Consider the following 22,752-nt stretch of genomic DNA (forward strand, 5'->3'; position numbering starts at 1 on the left):
AATGCTCCATCGTGAAAATGCAAATGTGGTTCAAGGAGGGGCGCTCCCTATCGACCGCAAACTGTGTTCAGTCCAAGCATCAGTCAAGGAGAAGTGACTGACTATCGAAGGCTTGTGATTAAGATACAGTAGGCTGGTGGTCCGCTGCATCGCAACACAGTGGAGCACACTTTTATTTAGATGTTTCGATGCTCACATGAACAGTTATCTTTCCTTGACAATTGCCTATTTCCTTATCAATTATTACCTATTACCTTATTCCATTACGTATTACAATTATTTAAATTTACAACAGTAGAGCTTTTGCACACCTGAGTTTAAGGTGACAGCTGTGTAGGAGAAGACCGTAGGTTGACAATTAAAGAAAGAAAAAGCTCCCGCACACTGTCTACTGAACTTTGCTATTAGAGCATCTTTATTGAGAATAATGTTCCTGTACTAGAACCTTCATCAGGTTAGTCCATCCCCATAAAAACTAGTTTATTCTTAGTGTTGTTTTCTATGTGTTTATTCGGTGTGTCCCTGGGTAGCTGTATTCCTATTTCCAAGTCATCTTTGCGACAGTGATGTAAAACACTACCAGTAAGGGGCTCCAGGGGGCGCCAAAGTCATTGAGTGTAAAATTGTACTGGTAGCAGCTTTAATAAAGATGCTCTAAGTGCAAAGTTCAGTAGACAGTGTGTGAGAGCTTTTTCTTTTTTTAAAATGTACAACAACAGTTTTAAATTTCAACCACATGAACAAGCCACTAAACCCCCAACTTCTCCACTGCTGAGAGGCCAACAGTTAAAGACTATATTTACTGTACTGGGCAGCTTGCAGATATGAATGAAACATGAAATTTTAAGAATGTGAAGCAGGACTTTGTCGGGAAAAAGCATGTGTGCTCAGCAAACCTTCCCTGGATAAATAAAGGTGAAAATCTGTAACGGATTACATTCAGCTGTTTATCTTTCCTTGGGAATTTGACAAAACTTCCACACCAGCTGGGGCCAAAACAGTTGACGTGTTTTATTTGATTTTACACACTGACCAGAAGGAGTTACTGGACCGCCCGTATCAAAAAGCAGCAGTGTTACCGTAGCAACGGACCAGGACAGCGGATTCAACACTTGTCCGCTTCTGAGAGCAACAGAGTGAGAATGTTTACTTTAGACTAATCCTATTAGCCGCCACCCTTACAGATTCACTGAGAGGGAGAAATGATCCCGTCTCAGTCTTGTCATCATTCCAGGTTTGTTTGGTGTCGCTGTTATCTTGATGTTAAGCGACACAAGGTCATAAAAAGCTTTATTGACAAGCAAATAAAAAGACAAACAGAACCTTTTAACCATAACCTTGCAAGGTGCCCTCTTATGACTCTCAAATTAAGTCACACACACACACACACACACACACACACACATGCGCACGCACACACACACACTCACATATCCTTCACTTTGCCCACAGAGGAAGTCTATCCCTAGTCACCATTCATTGTTTGCTCTCCTGAATACTGACTCCTTTGTTTATGCATCAGATCAAAAATTTGCGGTTTCCGTTTTAGTGTCTGTATGTCTCCATGTATAATAAACTGCAATAACTTCTCATTTCTGATGTTGACATTCTGGGGGAGGTAATTACTTCCCATGGTGAAGCTATCATTTGCAATATTCATTTTTATAGCGCAGGTGGTTTCATCACAATCATGAGAACAGATACAATAATTCACACAGTATGCCGTTTAATCAGTCGAAGCTTTGCCTCGAAAAAGTCGTTAAACTGTATAAAGCTCTGAAGAAAAGCCTCTCCGCTGCACCATAAGGTCTAATCATAACATGCCGTCTGTTTGTCCACTCAAATCTTGAAAATGCATCACACGCTTGTCTGCTCACAAATTATTAACAAGACATTAACAATTTGCAGCAAACTGGATTATTTGTTATTGTTTCCCAATCTAGTCGTTTTTAGATTTGCATGTGGTTTTGTTTCTAATTATTTCACAATGTGCTCTTTTGGAACATTTTCACACTGTTTTATATATTCCTATATGAATACATGTCAAAGACAAAATTCACCCCCATGCAATGAACAGACAATGAAGTGTTATGAACATGAGTCTGTATCTGACTTCACTGAACTCCAGGGGAGTACGAGGCAGATAGGGTAGTCAAATGTAATGTGCTACTGAACAATCAATATTGGCTTAAGGCAAAAACCACAGACTGAAGCATTGTAACACTGGCCAAGATGAGAGAGTACACTTACCGCTGCTGATTACTGTTGCTTCCACTGAATGTACAAAACATTAGGGACATTTTCCTGATTTTCAGTTGCAGTCTTAACTGTCTCAAAGCTTAAAAATCCTTCTCTAAGTCGTCTGCTTCTCCTTATCTACATCTCCTCCTTTGTGATTGGTATAGATTTAATAAGGAAAAATCAATAAGGGCTAATGGATTTTACCTGGATTCACCTCATCACTGTACGTCATGAAAAGAGTAAGTGTCCCTAATATTTTGTACATTCAGTGCATAGGACATTACCATTCGTTGTTGTCAGAGCCATGTTAAGCAGGCAGCAGGCAGTTATTGAAATGTTCATTAGGATATACAGGCTTGACTGCTGGAATGAGAGGACTATTGATCATAGATGAACGTTTTTTGCTGGACTGGAATTAGTCAGCAGGTGCAGGATGGATTTATGGTTCCATTAGTTTGGGTTTAGACACAGTGGAGAGGAATAGTGACAGGCTGCAGAGTAGAAACAGATAGAGATCTCATGCAGGTTGACCATGATTCTCTCCACGCTAATACAAAGCATAAATCAGCGGAGATGAAGAGATTTAGAGAAACACATGTGGCAATGAAGTAGTGAATATTAATGAGGTAGTGCAGACCACTTAGTTAAAGCATACTGGGATCATTTGAATTCGCTGAAATGAACCACAACTCTTGTTGAGATGACATCTGTCATTTGGTGGACACTTGTCTAAAAGAGTGTGTATATTTTTAGTATTTTGGCTCTACTGAGAATCACGTAGTGCGGGGGCGATATGGTTGAAATCAATATTACGATAAGGATTTTTTTATCGATATATATCACAATATGACTCACGTGTGCAAAATCACATGTTAAATAATCAAATTAATGTTCATCCCATTGATTGAATGGTAATGTTAGGGTGTGAGGTAAAAAAAAAAGTAACATTTTCAAACTGAATGTTTCATGCCTCATTTTTAAATAAAATTAGCTTGTTATCATCAATTCATACAGCAGAATTGTCTCACAGTATCCCAAAATATAATCACAATATCATCACAATATGACTCCACTGAAAGGCAATAAATGATGATATTGAATTTTCACCCGTGCAGCCCTAGAATCACATCTCTAAACCTGGCAGTGTTAGTACTATTCTCTTCCCACTGACCATGGGAAAACATGTTATATACGTCAATTGTTTGCATTTCCTCTATTCATCCTCATTGTCATTCAGTGAGAGCAGCCTGCCACTGGCTAGAACAACATCCTTACACACACTATGCTTGGGGACATTATGTATTCATCTCCTAGGGACATTCAGCCAAACATTATCCACGGCAATCTGAGTAATAGTGTTCGGGTCCATCGCTCTGCTGGATATTCTCTGCAGGCATCAGTCGACCTTTTGACCCCTTTGGCTTGTTTACCTGATCCTGTTAAAGCGGAGGATACTTTGTCCCGGCGGCGCTGGTATCATGCAGTACGATAAACACCGCAGGATTTGTCTCTTATTCTTTTCCCCAAGCAGGCTCGCAGAACAGGCCTCGTCCATACATACAAAGCATGCATTAAAAGCATAAGCGAGGTAAAGCAGAAGCATTCATCACCAACCTGATTAATTCGGTTAAAGCCATACCTCCGCTCCTCAGTGAGAGGCCCTAGAGGAACAATTATGTTGTTTAGAGTACCGGGACATTCATCTCTCTTAGCAGAATAGCCTATGGAAGGAGAGCATTAAAAGGAACAATAGCAGAAAGCGGTCCGCCAACATCTTTCAAAACCCCGGCGCGATCCTCAGTCAAACAATGGAAGAATACATGAAAAATGGAAGTCACCTTTTGCAATATTTGAGTTACAGAAGTTACATTCTTGGCAAGGATCAAACTTTGATAAGTCTGAGTGCCGTGTTTTGAGCAGTCTGCTCACTTCCATCGACCCGACAGAATATGAGACTTAATAGATCATGTAAACAGTGCCGCCTTTCCATCGAGATTAAGCTTTATTAAGATGTATTTCCAGACACCGTTTTACATTTAAAACACTTTGTGCTCAAGCCATCACGCAGTGTCTGGACTTTCTGTTATTATCATCACAGAGAGGCACTTCTGCTAAATGAAAAACAAAAAAGGACAACAATTTAAATGAAGTGGCACACATTATGGGACTCCAGCTTGTTTTCATTTGGCCAATTCAAAAGCCATTTCAAATTTCACCTCATTCACCCTCAACTGAAATAAACTGAAAAAAAAAAAAAACCACATTTGTGGTGTTTATTATAGGCAACATCCATTAATATATTCTTCCTTGTAACCGCCTGCACCTTTGAACACGCTGCACAGCTTTGTTGGAGCATGCTGTTTATCTATTTACTTCCAGTTAACACCAGTACAGCACCATGTGTCATCATAGAGACGCCCTTTTTTCTATGGTTCCCTCATAAAATATACATCCTCAGCCTATTGAGCTCAGCAGTGATGAATAAAGGGACGATAAAGCGATTAATGCCCGCGCTACTATTCATCTGATGCGGGGATTGCTCTTACTCAGCAATAAAATGACTGGATGGTGTGCAGAGCTAAGAAAGAGAGGCAGGTGATTCACATAATTCAGGACTAATTGAATTAAAGCTCCAAAATCAGTTTCAGATTTTGTCTATAAGGCAGTGGCAAGGTCTATTTTTTCATCTTTATTTATCCAGGGTGTGCTGACTGAGCAGCCAGGTAATTTTTCCAGCAACGCCCAGCTTCACATCTACACAGTGAGACTAATTCACACCTGGAAGCTGCCCAGTACAACCAGTCTCCTACTGAGGTCAGGTTGAGGGGATAGATAGTGTTTCTCATCAATATCCCTACCCAGATTTTCCCAGCCAATCGGGGATTCAAACCGGTGACTTTCTACTGACAATCCTGCTGTCCCAAACTGCTGATTTACTGCCAACCTGGAAAAGATGTAACAAAACTCAAAGATGACTCACAGAAATGTCACCTCAAATTGCCTGTGTAGATTCATTTCAGTTATCCAGGTAGTAAGATGTCAAAAAAAAGTATAAAAACAAAATCCACTGGGCTTAAAATGAAGAGTTGAAGATGTTTCAGCACTCATCCGAGAGGCTTCATCAGTTCATCAAGTTACAGTTCATCAGGTTACAGTGCCATACTCCAGAGGTACAATTCAATGCTGATTTACACCCAGAAAAGCTCATTATCAGTTTTTTCCAAATCCATTTGTGTCATCAGTAAATATCCAGTTACTGTAACATTGGCCGAATGATAAATTATTGATAAGACAGATGCAGCTGTGTGAAATTTCCCATGCTTTTTACTTTTTTCTTTTGTACATTTTATGTAATATGTAGTGCTTGTCTTGTATGTATTATGTATTCATATTATACACATCATGCATTAATATATTGAAAGTGTTACCATGCCTATCAAGCAGGAATAGCTAGAGCATAAATAGCCAGCAGGCTCATGCTTCAAACCTCAAAAGGAAATGTATACAATGATTTATTTAAACAATTTACCATACTGTATGGTTCCACTTATTGTGCCATGGGAAACTAATTTCACAAGGCCACCAATAAACAGCAGTACACGTTTCACAACGGCAGACAGCATTCAACACATTCACAATATTCAAAACATTTACTAGTTAACAGTCACATCATTCCCAGTTAAATTATCACTCTGATAAGTCAAGCAATGTCAGCGCAGACAACCAAGCGAGCAACGTACTCACCAGAGGGCTGCATGTAATATTCATAACCCAACACTCGGCATGTAAAACATCCTTCATTTGCTGTAGTTTGTCTAAGGATGTTGCTGATTAATAATATTGAAGACTCAGAGGAGAGTGATTGTTTTTCTGTCGGGCCTAATTGCTTCATTGTCAATGCTAAGCTAACTGGCTCACCAGCCTGTGTATGATTGACAGATGGAGCAGTCATTTCCATGCAGCATAAGTCAAAATCAAACAGTTCTCATGTAAACAAATGAGCATGCCGTTATTTTTTTGTTTTCAAGATTTGTTACACATGAAAGGAGTTGCTCGTGAAAATCAAAGTCGGCTTTGATGGCTCAACAACCACAGTAGATACGCAACAAAAAGTACACTCCATGTAAAGGTAGACTTGCATCACCCATGGTGTTTTTGAAGTACTAGGGAATCAGTGATGTCAAAGTTTATAAACACTTAATAAAAAAAACATGCTTCACGAACCAAAAAAAGCCCGACGCAGATTGAGAAAATATGTTCATATTCTTTAATAGAATTTCCAACAGTACACCAGCACATAAGCCATAAACATTTCAAGAAAATGAATCAAAAGTGCATTGCATGTTGATTTGATATCTATACAAGTCAAGTAGAGGACAAAGACTTCAAGTACCCAAAGGACACTTTGACGGGTAGGTAGGTATTTCTCTCCTCACCTCAGCAACATGTTACATAAGCCTCGCTAAGACAGAGATATCTGGAAAAAACAATTATTCACATCCACATGACCTACACAAAACAAGAGGTTGCATAATTTACAGCATTATACACAGGGTGAAAACAACAAGAGCACTGCCAAAAAAACAACAACAGTGCGTGTAGATAGCCCTCGTCTGAGAATCGTGCCTCAGAGTTCAGAGTTTGAAGGAATTCCCTCACAGTACTTGACGCTTCTGCTTAACATTCAGAAGCAGAGGCATAACAGAGAAAAAAAAATGACAAGACAAAAATCTCCTGATAGCCATCTGGAATATATTTACATTCATCAGAGAAGCGCTGGCTCCTGCAAGCCAAACCTGTTTGTTTCCATTGCATGCACGTGTGACGCCATCATACCTGACGCTAGAAGAAATGTACCTGTTGTATGTGCTACCAATATTCATTTTTACCCTGATTTTAATTAACGTTTGACTTTTTTATTGGCTTTTATTCGTTAATGTTTTATTTTCTGTGAAGCACTTTGTTTCTCTTTTGAAAAGGGCCATGCAAACAAAGTGTATTACTGTTATATTATAAAAGCTGCACTAGGCATCATGGCATGTTGGCAGCTCCAAATGGCAGTTAGAGGTAACCGATCATCATATAAGTAAATCATCATATCAGTAAATTGCACACAGCTCGCTCTTGTTCACCAACCTGGCAGGACTGTGATCATTTCATACCAAAAGACACCAAAGGAATCAGAGGCAAAAGATCTAATGCTCACTCACTGCTGTTTGTGTTTCTTAAGTTTTGAATTGTCATTTATTTGGCTGAGAAGTGACCACCAGACACCAGACGTTCATTTGGGCAAATATGTGAATCTACAAGGTCTCAATTAGTGGGGATGGGATGTTCTTCTCTTTTGCAGCCCCATTTTGTGATTTAGGCTGATATGACAAGGTGTATTTTTACATCAAATTTTGCCTATAGTGCAGCTTTAAATGTTGTGTTAGATGCATATTACAGAGCCAGTCAGAGTGATTATTATGGCACAATGTTTTTTTCTTGAAGGGTCTTGAATTAGTTAATTATCAGAATACGCAAAAATAAATATAAAAAAATAAAAATAAATATTGTCTGGTACATAAATTGGATAAAAAACTTGCACAAATGCAAAACATCAAATGGCTACACATGTTTTCTAGAACATTCTTTTTTTTATCTTGATATCTTCTCAAGATTTCTAGAAATCTTGATGTCAAGTGACTCATCAGTTCACGAGGCAAACCAGTAAATCAGCTCCGTGCATGAGGGACTTGAGTGAGCAAGACGGAGCCAGCTGGCAGCGCTGGACTCTCCGGGCCTAATAAAGCCTTTTTCAAAACATTATGTAATTGTTCCCTCCCTTCAGTGATGGAGACTCTGGTGGGTAATTGCTTGGCCAACTGGCCTTGCTCCTCACACAACTGAAGACCTTTTAACCACATGTGCAAACCAGACTTAACACTCCTGACAGTCAAAGCTTGAACAGCAGTCGTGGTATGCTTTTGTCAATTATAAAAAGGTCCAGGTGTAACTTTGACATTTAAAAAGCTTTAATTACAATGCAGACAAAGGTTTCCAGTTACTGAGAAATCATTTTGCTGCAGAAATCCTTCACCAGTATGCTTTTTCTGAAGTGTAATCAAATCTTGCAGTATGATTTCTCTAGCAGAAAGCAAATTAAATTAACGCTGACAGACCTCTCAGTGAAAGCAGCCATTAAATGTCTTCATCTTTGAAGATTACATCTTGTGGGCCAACACACCAGAGTTCACAGATAATTTCAGCTCACCTTGCTGTGCTGTGGCCCTCGTTCTATTGTACATTCATACTTCATAAGAGCACACTGTGTACTGCAAAGTCATAGAAAGCATTCCCTGTAAACTCCATGTAGGCTATTATAGAATCCATTAAGGAGGGCTACAACAGATCAAGTGTTCCATCTAAAAGAGGGGATTATTATCCCTCCATTTTCTTTTCCACTGTGGACCTACCCAAGTAGCTTACGAGGGGAGTGCAACACCCCGGAACAGTCCAAACCACACTTAAGATCAATTAGATGGCTTTAAGAGGATGTTCCTTTGCGTAATAACGTGTTCTCAGTTGAGTAGTGGGAGGCCGCAGGGTCTCTTGAACAGAAATTTGAGCAAATTACATGACGTAAATTCAATTTGAATCTAATTGGGTTCCTCTCCAAAGCAGCCATACCCCGCACCAACTTGTGAATCAACATAATCGCTGTGGTAAATGCAGGAACGTAACCCTGGATGTTGCTGCTGAATGTAAAGTGTACATTTACTGCTACATGAAGCAAACATATGCTTGGAATAAGCACTCTGAATGCCGAGCCATGAAATCAAGCCTTCATTAAATTGAACACTCTATCATATCACATACAAATTAAGGAAACTGATTTCCCATGAAAGAATAAATTAGAATTTTTATAACATCTATTAACAAGAAAGGTACGTAGACCTGATTGCACATTCACAGCAAGCAATTAGCTCAAGAATAAAAGAGAATGTAACCTAATTTCAGAAGAATAGTTTGTTTCTGTGCAAAAACACTCCTGAATAGTAGAGACACACATTGGAGTAAAGGTATTGTTTCTTTGAAGGTTTTCCTTTTCATTCATCAACCAAAGCGAAGCCTTTGAGCAGGTTACTAAGGCAGACCGGTTTGACAATCATTGAAAGAGACACTCGACATCTGTACTGTCTCCGTTAGCAGATAAACAGTAATCAGTGACATGGATAACATAAAACGCACATGTACCAGATGGCTGTCTCAGACACAGATATCTTATAGGCTCGTTATCTCTGAGCTCGTATGTATTCTCACACTTGAAAGGCGTGGTAAGGCGGAGCGAGTTAGAGTACAGCATACTTCAATCTGACGCATATTATTGGCTGATGTACTGAGGAGGCGGAGGTATGGGGTGGCAGAAAGACCGTCCCGTAACCAGAAGATCACAGATTCAATTACCATACGCTACCAGTTTGGACACACCACATTTTTCCCCCCACATTTTTCTTAATTTTTACTATTTTCCACATTTTAGTATAATAGTAAAGACATCAAAACTATGAAATAACACAAATGGAATTATGAAGTGACCAAAAAAGTGTTAAACAAATCAAAACTATTTTATATTTTAGATTCTTTAAAGTAGCCGCCCTTTGGAAAGGCTTTGGAAAGAAATTCATACATAGGCATCAACTTCACTATTTATATTTGACTAAGAAACAAATTTCAAGCATTTAAGCATAAAGCCTTTAGATCAAAATGGCTTTACTGTAATAAAAAAACATAGTATATTCAATCAGGTGTGTCCAAACTTTTGACTGGTAGTGTAACTGTAGCCGGTGTTTCCCTCCATGTCGAAGTGTCTTTGAGCAAGATACCGAACCTCTTTGAATACATGTGTGTGTGTGTATCAGAGGGATATGCAAAGAAACTCTTATTCACACTACTGTAAAAGGAAAGGCTTGCCACTGCCTGCCAACAGCTCTCTGTGGGCGAGCCAGCCACTCTTAACTCTTAGCTGTGGTCTGACTGTAAAAGACATTCAGTCAATTGGCACAAAGGAAAACAAACCTTTCTCACAGCATTGACTAGTACCTTGATTCCTGGAATAGTACTGTAGCTGTCAAAGGATATTGAAGTGTAATAATAATATTTAAAGGTAGCGTCAGCAGCACAGGGAAAAGATTTGGCTGGTGATTTTTTTAAGCACGCTTGTAATTACCCACTGTGCAATTAGGAATTTATTTCTTTTCATGTCCCTCTAAGACACATGCATGAACACTTTTAATCAAAGAGGTGAAGGTGCAAAGTCAGCCAGGAACAGCATCCATAGAGCACATAGGGATTACTCAATGACACTTTGACAAAGGCAAACACAATCCACCATGCCATCTATGATCTGGCAATGTTAGCCACCACTAATGCACAATCCTGTCCCTCGCACTCTTTGGCATTCAAAAGCCTTGAAATTCTTTAAAGGATTCTGCTGAGAACATGACTGCGCAAATGTTCACCGAGCGTTAAGCCCTGTGCCTTTCATATTCAGGGAGAAAATGGACGGTAACAAACTCAAAAAGTTTCACATTTCATTGGTCGGCAGGAACCGGGAAACACCACACACATTTTAACATTTATGACAGCTTATGTCCATTAGGTAGCATCTTCAGCATTCAGCACAGAAAAAACTGTACAATTGACCACAAATATAAATAAATAAATCTTACAATCATCATTAACATTAGATGTAATACAATTGGCTCCAGTTTTGGATTTGCATTTTATCAAATGAGTGATCCCTTTTTTCACAAAACAGTTTACATTTCATGTAAGATGGCAAGGCTAATGAAAACCAGTCGCAAGCAATTTACAGTTTCTTAATTCATGTACATTCACATGCATGCAGCCTCATGTTATTACGAGCAGCAAATGGGTTCAGAAAATTAAAAGCATGAGATGCACCTTTTTGAGTTTGAAGTCAGTTTAGAGTTATGTTCAAAAGGTTCAACCAAAGAGCTATTGGCAGGATCCTAGAGCCTGGCTGACTGTTTTTATTAAAAGAGAAGTGTAACAACAGAGATCTCTTGGCACCCACGCTGCTGCTGAAGTGAGAGGTGACAAGGTCATGCGTCCACATGCTGGTTAGGTGACTTTAAATGGAATGAGTTTTCAAGCAAAACAAAAACAAGTGCACACAGAGCAGACTTGGCTGGTTCCCATTAACGCTGCAACAGAGAGCACTCTGTCTGCTAGTTGCACAATAGCCTTCTGTCGACGACTCGGAAAGCAATTTCATTCTAATGCTCACTCCCATAACACATCCCAGACAGCATCCGTCATATCCATCCAATCTGTCCGGGGTAAAAAGTCACAAAAATTACCACTTCCTGGTTTATCCAAAGATCTGTTCAACCAGTTTGCTGTTTGTGGAGGCAGTTGTTGTCATGGTTCTGCTTGTTAAGGGCATCCAGTGCCGTCTGGGTCTCCTTCGGACCATCTATGGAGCAGTTGGACACGGCGTTGGCCACCATGCAGAACTTGCGGAGGAGGATCTCCCTGAGGAGCAAGTAGACCCAGGGGTCCAGGATCTGGTTGAGCGAGGCCAGCCGGATCGCTGTCAGAAAGAAGTTACAGTCTAAGTGGATATCGCGGCTGGGGGTGAGGGAGGAGGCCGCCGTCGGCTTGCAGTGATGGGAGGACATCTGGTTGGAGATCATCCTCAGCATCAGCACCTGGAAGGGGAGGCAGTCGCAAGCCGTTTGTACCAAAACAGGCGTGTCGGATGTCTGTGTTGTGACTACATAACTACATTATGTTCCATATTACATACATTGAAAGGATGTGAACAAACTGTGTTATTTAGTGAAATGTTTTTTGTCTAGGGAAGCGTGTCCACCAGATTGAGTCAAGGTGCAACCACAAAAATCAAGATGATCATGAACATGGAGATGAAAGAACATGTCACTCTTGCTCAGTCTAAAACTAATACAGCTTTATTAGACTTCCATTAAAAACATGACGTTTTGGCCATCATGTTGTTCAGAAAAGTCAGGCCTTTGACTTTTCTGATGAAGGCCGGAATGTCATGTTTTTAATGGAAGTCTAATAAAGCTATAATATTTTTAGACGGAGCAAGAGTTGTGCATCATCTCCATGTTCATTCAGTTAAATGGACCATGAAGAAGCCTTCTAAAAAATCAATTTTCTAGTTTATGGAAATTTAATTGGCTGAGAGCTTTTGATTTTGCGGCCGCTCTCTTCAGTTACCTTGGTATCTGAAATATGGCTGACACACAGTCAGCAAGTCTAAACTGAGCAGCTACCAAACAGCTCGGAGAAAGAAAAAAATTAACATCATGTCCACACTCTTGCCACTTACGTATTCACTCACCACCACCACCGCCGCCTCAGTCCTGTGGCTTCTATTAATATCCTCAGTGGGACTATTAGATATGTGACTGACAGTGCATGACCTCACAGCACACTGAGCAGACCCCCAAACAGGCTCGGCTAAGTGGATTCTCCCTTAATGGGAAATGGCATCAGCGTATCAAAGGAAGCATGTGGGACTGCATGAAGGTGACTATATACCTATGTAGTATGGTTTGTGTTTGTGAGATGGGGGAGGGAGAATATAGAGTAAGAGAAATAGAGTGTGGGTGAGTGAGTAACTGACTGACTGACTAACTGAATGACTGAAAGAGTGACTGAGAAAACTAACTTCATTAAAATACGATGGTCGGCTATTTTGGCAACAGTTTCTGCTCATGCTGCTTCTTGTTGTCTGCTACCAACAGGAGATGAAGCCTCTCCAAAGAGCCACACAGATCTATAACTGGCAGCTGTATGTGACAGACAGCTCACAATAAACCCTATTTAAGACTGGCCCATGGAATTGTGAATAATGACCGTGGGCCTGTTAAATAAATCATGTTAGCAGAAGGGTTGTCACTGGACATTTACACACTACCACAGTCGAAAAATCAGCACTCATATAAAATATTTGGATTGATTTTATATATTAGACCTGACACCTTCAGTCTACTATGTCACATCCGTTCATTTATATAAGTGCAAGGCAACTTGGTTCTATACTATAAGAAATGTGTAGGCGGCAGTCGCCTATAAACATACCAGTAGAGGAGACCAGCATATAAGCAGGACGCACATAATTCCTAACAGCTGAATGACAGTCTCCGTGGTGAGCCGTTCCCACTGTTTTGACGACTGAGACGTGCCAGATTTTGTTTTGCATCGGATAATTAATCCCCGGATAGTCACCACATTGCAGGAAAAAGTTACAAGCAGAGAGAAAATCCCAAGTACAGCGAAAGTGATGGAGAAAAACATATTGCCCGGGACTTCTCTGTCCCCGGTGCTGATGAAGCACCAGGTGCCCGGCCACTGCAATGTGTATTTCCCGACACCTGCGATGGGCAGCAGCGCAAAGAGCAACACAAGGCACCATATGACAGCCAAAGTCTGCTTTGTCACACTTGTTCTCATGTGATTGGAGTACCAGTGGGGACTTGTTATCGCCAAAGCCCTTTCAATCGCCATAGCGCTGGCCAGGAAGAGAGAGCACAGGCCGAAAGTGGTCATGCACACACCGAAAAAGGCGCACAACTTGCCCGATGAGTCGATGCGCTCCCACTTCAGGTCGGCTCGGTAAACTGATATCACTATTGGACTCGTCAGAAGCTGCCCAAACAGATCAGTCAACGCCAGCGATCCAATGCAAAGCAAGAAAGACTTTTTCCTCTTATTTTCCTTCTTTCTGTAAGAAATATACACCAGGATAAGAGCTAGAGAGTTGCCCACCATGCCGGTGATCATCATGGTTATTGGGAAACCCACTGATACGGATCCACAACTGCCACTCTTGGTGACATTGCTTTCGCGCAGCGGTTTGGAGACGTTGGAGTCCAACATCTCTCCATGAGGAGTTGGCCAGTCTTCGAGAGAATCACAGCTGTCCGAAGTCATCCTCTCGGTGAGGATAAGCCTATATATAGCAAATATCCACTGTGTGTGTCCGACATCCTCCACCACTCCAAACTGCTCCAACTGACTGCTGTGCGTAAAAGCGCGTCGGAGCCTTTACTCGCTGGAGGCGGGACTACCCGGACACGCACCGAGGCGAGAGAAATACACTGCATAAGGTCTAATATAAACATATCACATATATTTCCCTTGAGTATGGGTGGGAATAAACTCAAACTCAATTTACCTTTTTATTTAATAGAGTTTAACCACCTTTTGATTCTGTAACGTTGTGAATTAAAAGTAGTTTCAAACGGATGCAAACTGGGGTGTTTTAAGGGGAAACAAATATAAATTAATTGATGTTTGTTTGCACTGGTGGGTGTTTCCCTTGTGATGGTCACCCACTGGATCATATTTTTATTAACCAGTACACAACACTATGGATGGGGTGAAGCTATTTCTCAGTTGACTGGTAAGACACAAATGCAGGCTCGCACCCACACGAGTCAAGATGCCAGAGATTATCATCACATGACGGGTCACTTCAGCCAAGTGAGCAGCCAGACAGCCGGATTTACATCTGATTATAGATGGTGCAATGAACAAAGCTAAATCAGGGGAAAAATGCTACACTGTGACTGAACTATTGGCTTTCAATGTCTGAAAGTAGTGATATATGCTAGTAGTAAAAAAATGGTAAATCATGACCTCCTGTCGGTGATCAGTATAAGGAAAACAACCATCAAAACGTACAAAAGTCAATTAATTTATGTCTTTCCTCTTAAAAGACCCTTTTCATTTAACTTTAATTAGTTTGATAGGCTACTGTGGATTTCATATTATATCCTAGTGATTTATGCCAGCCTAAGAAGGTGGTTAAACTCTATTCTGCAAAATAAAAAAGTGGGTAAATTGAGTTTAGGTGGCTTTACCCTCCACTACATCAGTCAGTCCAGAGTCCTTTCAGTTTTATTCAGACTCAAAAACGTATTGGCTAGCCTAGTCGTGGTAGCACTTAATTTCTCACTCAACTGTTCGCCTCAGATGATTAAATTAGATTCGCATAGACTCATTTAAAATATTTGTCTTTATAGTTAAGGAAGACACTAACTGAACTAACCCAGTCACTTCATGTGGTCTTGCACTAACGAAAAATCACTATAATATTCCTAGAGTGACTTTTTTGTGTTTGTATCCTTCTCAATATAGTTGATAGTGGCCGTATTATGCTTTCTGGTATGTTTTATCTCCTGTAATGCTACTATAATAATCCTATAGGGATTTTTATATTATAAAATAAAAATTGCTGTGCTATTTGTAGCCTATAGTAGGCTATCTCATTACTGTAGGAAAGTACATTTTGAGCAGACAACAGATCAGCATACAATAGCAGCCTATTATAGATTTCAAGAAAACATGATAAAGTCAAACCTTTCACTCACACTAGGTCGACTCCATTTCATCTTTTGTTCTTTTGTTTAGATTCCCTGGAGGGGAAGAGTGTGTTGTGGAAACTGCCATTCATTTCAGTACCTTGTAATTGATTTTCCATCAATTAAGCAGCACATCAGTGAAGTCAGCCCTCCCTCTCATCTCCCTCTCGTCAGCCTATCAGGAGCAACAAGTGCCACCTGTTGACCAGAACGAGAACAGCAACACAAAACGTGTGGAAATGGACTTCCTGTCCCATCATTTTTATCTAGAACCTACTGCTGGGCTCGTTACTCAAAAAGTAATCAGTTACTCGTTATTTTTAATCGGATATTTAGCTCTTATTGAAGTCAGTTTGAAGCAGAATTATCCAAAACGAACGACATCCCATCAAAATCCAAAGTAGTTTTCGTTGTAATTAGCTGATCGTCTTCTTCTCAGGCTAAGCTAATTTACATGAGAAAAGGCTGAAAAGTTTAGCCTACTTTCTCCGGGTGGAAGCAAGAATTACTCCCACTAGTTTGATTTCACCAAGCAAAATGACAAAAACATTGGAGATCAAAGGCATTTTGGTTTCCTTCATCATTCACAGGAGATGTGTAGGCTGACAGCAAACCTAAGTTTTTAAGGTAAGAGAGGCGGCAATGGCTGCCGCAAAATGTGGAAGGTGTAACGTTAATCACAGTTACCAAGCCTGCTGTAACGAGTTACTGTTTTCAGGGAGTGATAAGGAAAAAATAAATACTCATTACTAATTTCAAATTCAACATCAACCTACTTGGCAATGTAAAACATAACTTGTTTATTATTGGTAGACTTAACTGTAATACTAGCCTGGTTAGATGGTAGTAATTGGTTGCAGTAGCCGTTATTGAGAAAAGTGTAATTACTGTAACGAAGGATATAAAAGCTGTTAACGATATCATACCATACCAGTAAATATAGGTCTCTATAGGGATATTAGCCTATAGTCATATCATAGAATATTAAAACATTCATATAAACTCACTGGTTACACATACTAAAGTCCCTATTGTAGGCCTATTAGTCATTTTCTTGTAACACGTTTTAATCCCAAGGGAATACACTGGGGGGAAATAAGGGTCACCTTCTGTATCCAAATGGTGCAGAAGAGCTTTATGGATTTCTGACGAGATCTTCAACTTTAGGGCAAATCCAACGCATGAAGAATAAAATAATTAAATAGGTAGTTCGACAGGATTTTATTTACATGTTGTGTACATTTTAGTTCATTTTTCACCAACAAAAAGACCCTATTGCCACATTCTATAAATACTGTCATTAAGAGGACATCATTTGATATGTTTTGTTATTTATTCTTGCTATCTGGAACTGTTTGCATTTTATTTCAACTGCATGGAAATCTGCCAGTCCTACATTTCATTCCAAAGTTTCCAAAGTGTCTTGACAGAGCTATCAGGAATAACTGGAGATGGTGATTAATAATAGGCCACAACAGTTTTAAGGAGAGGAAAAAAAAAAACCTAACCCAAACCAGAGAATGTTGAAATTACTGCCATTTAGTTAAACAAGGAATATCAAAAAGTGAAAGAAAAAGAAATACTTACCTTCAACAGAAAACAAGAAAAATATCAACGAATCAAACAATCTGACCAAAATTCTCAGGGCTACATTTATAATATTCTATAGTGGTGGTTGTTCAGTAAACCTTTGTAATGTGTTTTAAATTCCGTTTTGAAAAACAGATTTTGTAAAACCACCATCTCAGAAGCTTCCTTAGGTCAAGAACTGTAATCTAAATTTATATGAAACTTCAGTTTCCCCCAAAATGAGTGGAATAAAATGTAATGCCATTAAGATATTAAGCAGAGTGGGTTTAAAATGAGATACAGTCTCTTCACAGTATATCTCTGTTTCTCTTATAGGACCAGACATTTATAAGTTTATCGGACACCTAAAGTTACACACACTCGTCACAGACTGGGATGTAGCCTACTCGGTTTTCAAAAAGGAAGCATGTATGACAGGTAATGACAGAGAGAAGTTGTTTCACTGTTTTCTTCTTTTGAGGGAAATAAGATGTGTGTACTTTGAGGTTCTATATGAAGTTGAACAGCATAATGAACGGATCTGGTGGTTTTTCGTAAAACACAACATGCACTTGTACTATGGTTCCTTTTCTTGTTTTTAAAGGCCGTTTTAAACTTATTTCTTTTTTGAACTGGAGCCGGAATGGGAGGATCCGGAGGACTGGCCGCGGCGCCTGAAATCAGACAAAACACCAGGGGAAGAAGAACAAGGTCAGCAGGCTTGACTATTAACATTCAGTTTACGCACATTAGAAACATGCACAAGTTCACAAGGTATAAAAGCATCATGACGTGGCAAATTGTGAACACATTTCTCTAAATTTGAACTCCCGTAAAGCGAAGCGATGGAGGGCTAACAATTATCAGTGAGTACGCCATTGTGGTATTCCACAGAAACCCAAACCTTTCGGACGAACGTGATCTAGAGCGCCTCCGTTTCCTCCCTCCAGATGAGGACCTGGAGCGACTGCGCTTCTGTCTCCTCTCAGGCGAGGAGGAGGGCGAGCGGGACCTCTTCCGGGGAGAGGAGCCCTTTCCAGACCTGGAGCTGGATCTTTTAGAGGGATAAACCAAGCACTAAGGTCAGTGAGGCCAAGGCAGAGCCTAACCAGGGCAGGTATTTATCAAGCTTCTCTGAATAGGAGTGCTGACCTATGCATTCATGGTGCTGTGAGATGCTTTTATCCAAGGCGCTGTAAGGCTCTTTGGATAAAAGCGTCCACCAAAATGGCTGAAGATGAGTTTGCTTTTGAAAACATAGTGACATTAAGGCTTACGTGGGCACAGTCAGCACCACTCCTCAGAGACGCTCGATAAATAAAACCCCAGATATCTAGTCAGAGGTCTGAGGGTTTGCAACATTGAAATTCACTTCAGCTAGTCAAATTGAACTACTGAACATCTGCAGTATTTATAGTCAGGCCTAATTCAACCTGGAAAACATTAGGTCAGGTGAATGAAAACCAGAACAGCTTAGGAGTTTGCCTTATCCTGATTCCAAACTTAAATTCGTTTTTTCTGAATAGTAAGAAAAAAAGGAGGCTGCAGTATAGCACTTCATCACTGTGCAGCCTCTCTTTTCATAACGTCAACTAGGACTAGGTGGTTTTCTGGAGCCTTCGGCCCAGATACATACACTCTCTTAAGGGAGAGAGTGCATGTCACCTCATTCACCTGGAGTGGGACCTCGAGCGAGATCCAGACCTGGAACTGGATGAGCTTCTAGAACGGGACCTGAAAGAAGAAACACATCTTTTTCCAATACTTTCTGAACAAGGACACACCCGTGGCTACGTGGTGCATGTGACAATGCACAGACATGATAATAAACTGCACATTAATCTGGAGAAATAATGTAACAAAGACAACCTATTTGCACAATGCCATACAGTATCACTGTTGACTAACAAAGAATAAATCTACAGGATAATCAAATGCAGAGAATTAGAAAAATACAAAAAAAGACTAACAACCGGATGCAAAAAATGCCATCAGACCTGGGCAAGATAGAAAACAAAAGTGCCAGAACAACTAGAATGCTTTAAGTTGAAGATAACAATATGAATTCCTTCCATCTGAAGTCGTAGACGTTACAAATGTATACAATCAAATAAAAAGCCAAACAAAAACGCACGATGAATTACATTTTATCGAGGAGAATCACTGGATCTGCACATAAAAACACTTCTTACACCACAAAAGGGGAGGGGGGGGGGGGGGGGGGTAAGAAAACGGAAAACAACAAATCAACAAAACAGGACATTTAATTGATGCGGATCAATAAGTTAGAAGGAAGATTGAGCTGATACTGACATTTTGCCTGGAGTTACCCTTGACCTGTACCCTTTTACCTGGACCTCGACCGTGAGCTGGAGCTGGAGGAGCGCGAGGACGAGCGGGAGCGGGACGAACCCGAGCGGCTGCCCTTCTTCTTTGTCTGCTTGTCCTCCTCGTCGCTGGCGTCCAGGTCGTACTTCGACAGGTCTCCGTCTCCGTCCTCGTCTTCATCATCCTAGAGAGAAGAGTTCCTTTTTTTTTTAATGCTATATTGTCATTGGCAGGTGTTACAGTGCTACATTTGTTTATTTAACTTAACAGCTCCAGCCACCAGACAGTCTTACATCCAGTTTGTATTTGGAAAGGTCTCCGTCTTCGTCATCCTCTTCCTCCTCTTCCTCCTCGTTGTCTTCGTCTTTCACTGGTTCTTTCTTTTCGCTTTCTTTTGAGGAAGACGTGCTGTTGGTTTTCCCACGGTACTTTTTCTTTTTCCTACCAAACTGTGACACGGGAGACAGAGCGTAATCCTTATCAGCATAACTGACCCGGGCCAATGCGAATTTTTATCAGCGGCTTTCAAGACACAATATATATTCGTCATTCATTTGTAAGCAAACGTGACTGCCACTGTATGCTTATTCATCAAATATAGACTTGGGTGAGGCTGAATCAACTATGAAATGTTGAACTTCTGATCACACTACTGATTCATTGTCAGTCAATATTCACCTCATCATATTCACCATCAGATTCCTCCCGTTCAATGTATTCCACATTCTCCCTTTCATTGAATCCTCCGCCATAGCCTGAAAACAGAAAAGGGTAAATCAGCAATCAAGAACTAGTATTCAGAGACAAACCGCAAACTCATAGACTAAGTGTGCATGTGGTTACCTGTTCTCTCTTCAAGCTTCGCATATTTGGGTGTGTTGCACATGTTGCATTCAGACCTCCTAGCCCAGTTCACATTGCCACACCTTCATGAGAAAACCCCCCCAAAAAAAAACAATGAAGCCATTGAATTCCAACACATCTGAAATTGAAACTAGAGAGTTTTTGTTACAGCTTATGAAGTAAGTAACCATGTATTTCAATCAGGTGGAAAATTAGCTTTCTCCTTTACTTGCCACAGTGTCAGGCTAATCCAAATATTTTACAAGTCCCTTTGAATTTTAACAAGATGAAATGAGCATTTGAAAAGAACAGCTTTTTCCATAGACTTTGGAAAAGCACCAGCCTAGGAACTGGTGATATTGATACTTTAAAGACACTGCCAAAATTTACCATAATTTCTGGTGATGTCCTACCCTGATTATAAAGCAGTTTTACCATGATCACATACGTTTTACACTGCCAATCGTTTGCACTGAAGAGGCCTCTACTCTTCTCAGCCAGAGTTTTCCCAATCTCTGTCCCTCCAGCTTTCATCATCTTTGCCTCTGTTGTTTTCTCTGTGGGAAATAGAACAGTCTTTGGTGTAACAGTTTTGGAGAGGAGGTGCATAGTCTTGCATCAGGCTTATGCAAAATCTATACTTGTTTCAGAGCAGAATGACTCACCCCTTCCACATCTGTTACAACTAGTTCTTCTAGCAAAGTTCACATTTCCACACCTGCAAGAACATAAAACATTAATATAGGCACAGATTAGGCTTAAGTGTGTTGTTTCAGCAATCAGGCAAATGCAATCAGTATAATCCATGCAACTATGGCCAGCTAAGTCATCTTATTATTTTTTCATGTGGTACACCATTAGCTTGTAGCTTTATGCTGGATATCCTGTGTAACGGGCCTGTGTTTTGACAACTGCAGCTGGTTTATCTGTCACTTTAAATGTTTTTATGCTGCTAACTCGTAACCTGATATTGCTGACTACCCAAGTTGGACTCTAAACTCTGCAGACAACTTGGCTGCTACTGCATTGTAAGCAACAACTATAACGTAGAGTTGAGAAGCTTGTCCTATCCCACAAAAAAGCCCACGCAAGCTACCTAGCTAACTAGCTTGCTATCTACAAGACAGCACACACTGGCACCTTCAACTTTCCTGCAACTCCCCACCCTTAAATCCAAAACGGGTACACTAGGGTTGTTCTGCTTACACTAGGCACGTAGAAGTAAGGAGAATGAGTAGCTAGCTTATTTAGCTAATGTTAGCATGAAGTACACGGTAGGAGGCCTAACTAGCTAACGTTAGCCTGTTAGCATAGCCAGCAAGTTAACAAGAGGCCCACTGATAATTCTAACCTCCCGATATCTAAGGTAGCTATCTATATTATGCTTGAGGAGCGCTTACTTTTTATCGGGACAAATCCAATCCCCGTCGCTAACTCGAAAACTCTTCCCCGACATTTTTGTGCCTATTAACACTGGTAGCTCACAGGCTGGGTGTGCTCACTCTGAGAAGAGTTCACACAATGAATGCAGCAGCAGTTCACACAGTGTAGCCTCGTCTCTCTCCTGCTGCCTTCAAGTGCTTCTCGTAATTTGCATACACGTCATGTCGCGCATAATAGGCCCCTGTGAAATGGGTAAATTTTGTGGGCAAGTGGTATATTTTGGGACACTTTGATCTGAAGCGGCAGAATCAATTTTTAAAAAAGGTAATAAAAGTAATCCCAAAGCTATTGTACGCATCACTTATACCATCAATTGTCGATACAGCGTCAATTATATGCTCTGCACCCCCTAAACGTCACATGTAGGCAACTCGGGTATCATAGCAAATGTCCTCTTTTTTTTTTTTTATCACAATTTACCACGTTACTGTGTCGTCGATGTCCTTTTTAAAACTCGGAATTCCAATATTTTCGACAGCACATGAATGCGGCATCGACACCCCCGGTGGTCAGCTAAAAGTGATACACTAATTTCTCTGCATTGCATACCATGCGAATAAAGAAATATGTGCACTAGACAGTTGCTTCCTGTGAACTGAATGGTGAAATAGGGTTCAGTCAGGTTTTAACCGTATCGAAAAGAGATGACAGTTAATACTGCAATACATTTTAAAGTGACACCTTACAAATATCACAGTAAATCCCACAGGTCCCCATAGGAACATTCTAAGAATATTATAGTAACACTTTTGGAGATAAAAATACCATAAAGTAGCCTATGATAATAACCCACTATTGTGTACCACAGTTACACTGTAAGTCCCTATAGGGTTATTATAGTGAATTTTTGTCAGGGAAATGCGTCACCATCATATATTCAAAAAGGAGAGTAGTTATTTTAAGAGAGGGAAGGATGATGGAT

General features: G+C 40.3%; 2 protein-coding genes and 1 long non-coding RNA gene across 4 annotated transcripts; 1 reads left to right on the plus strand and 2 right to left on the minus strand.

Annotated features, from left to right (window-relative positions):
• The first annotated feature begins 6,517 nt into the window (after positions 1-6,517).
• On the plus strand, positions 6,518-6,831 carry LOC144539748 (uncharacterized). The gene is made up of 2 exons (XR_013505093.1): positions 6,518-6,657; positions 6,699-6,831. It is a non-coding gene; the product is annotated as an uncharacterized LOC144539748 (long non-coding RNA).
• Positions 6,832-6,973: 142 nt separating this feature from the next.
• On the minus strand, positions 6,974-14,284 carry ptger3 (prostaglandin E receptor 3 (subtype EP3)). The gene is made up of 2 exons (XM_071903001.2): positions 13,363-14,284; positions 6,974-11,960 (listed from the first exon to the last, which is right to left on the minus strand). The coding sequence occupies exons 1-2, from the start codon at positions 14,212-14,214 to the stop codon at positions 11,637-11,639; spliced, it is 1,176 nt and encodes a 391-aa protein (XP_071759102.1). The 5' UTR covers positions 14,215-14,284; the 3' UTR covers positions 6,974-11,636.
• Positions 14,285-16,853: 2,569 nt separating this feature from the next.
• Positions 16,854-21,901, minus strand: zranb2 (zinc finger, RAN-binding domain containing 2). Of its 2 annotated transcripts, XM_071902997.2 has the most exons (10): positions 21,788-21,901; positions 21,053-21,105; positions 20,836-20,944; positions 20,388-20,470; positions 20,223-20,299; positions 19,838-19,993; positions 19,568-19,728; positions 18,891-18,950; positions 18,121-18,270; positions 16,854-17,890 (listed from the first exon to the last, which is right to left on the minus strand). In XM_071902997.2, exons 1-10 carry the CDS (start codon positions 21,841-21,843, stop codon positions 17,833-17,835), a joined length of 963 nt encoding a protein of 320 aa, XP_071759098.1. In that variant the 5' UTR covers positions 21,844-21,901; the 3' UTR covers positions 16,854-17,832. The 2 variants fall into 2 exon arrangements, with proteins under 2 accessions (XP_071759098.1, XP_071759097.1); XM_071902996.2 differs by having other exon boundaries at positions 16,854-18,270.
• Between the last annotated feature and the right edge of the window lie 851 nt (positions 21,902-22,752).

This window comes from Centroberyx gerrardi, chromosome 9 (genome assembly GCF_048128805.1).
Source record: "Centroberyx gerrardi isolate f3 chromosome 9, fCenGer3.hap1.cur.20231027, whole genome shotgun sequence".
Classification (NCBI taxonomy): Eukaryota; Metazoa; Chordata; class Actinopteri; order Beryciformes; family Berycidae; genus Centroberyx; species Centroberyx gerrardi.

Excerpts from the sequence above, each read along its gene's own strand:
- ptger3 (XM_071903001.2), bottom strand. The coding sequence starts at position 14,214 with ATGACTTCGGACAGCTGTGATTCTCTCGAAGACTGGCCAACTCCTCAT. Across the intron at positions 11,961-13,362 it reads TATGCTGGTCTCCTCTACTG|GTGCTGATGCTGAGGATGAT; the intron begins GTATGTTTATAG and ends CTCCCCTTCCAG.
- zranb2 (XM_071902996.2), bottom strand. The coding sequence starts at position 21,843 with ATGTCGGGGAAGAGTTTTCGAGTTAGCGACGGGGATTGGATTTGTCCC. Across the intron at positions 19,994-20,222 it reads CTGATGGTGAATATGATGAG|TTTGGTAGGAAAAAGAAAAA; the intron begins GTGAATATTGAC and ends CCCGTGTCACAG. Across the intron at positions 18,951-19,567 it reads AGCTCACGGTCGAGGTCCAG|GTCCCGTTCTAGAAGCTCAT; the intron begins GTAAAAGGGTAC and ends TTCTTCTTTCAG.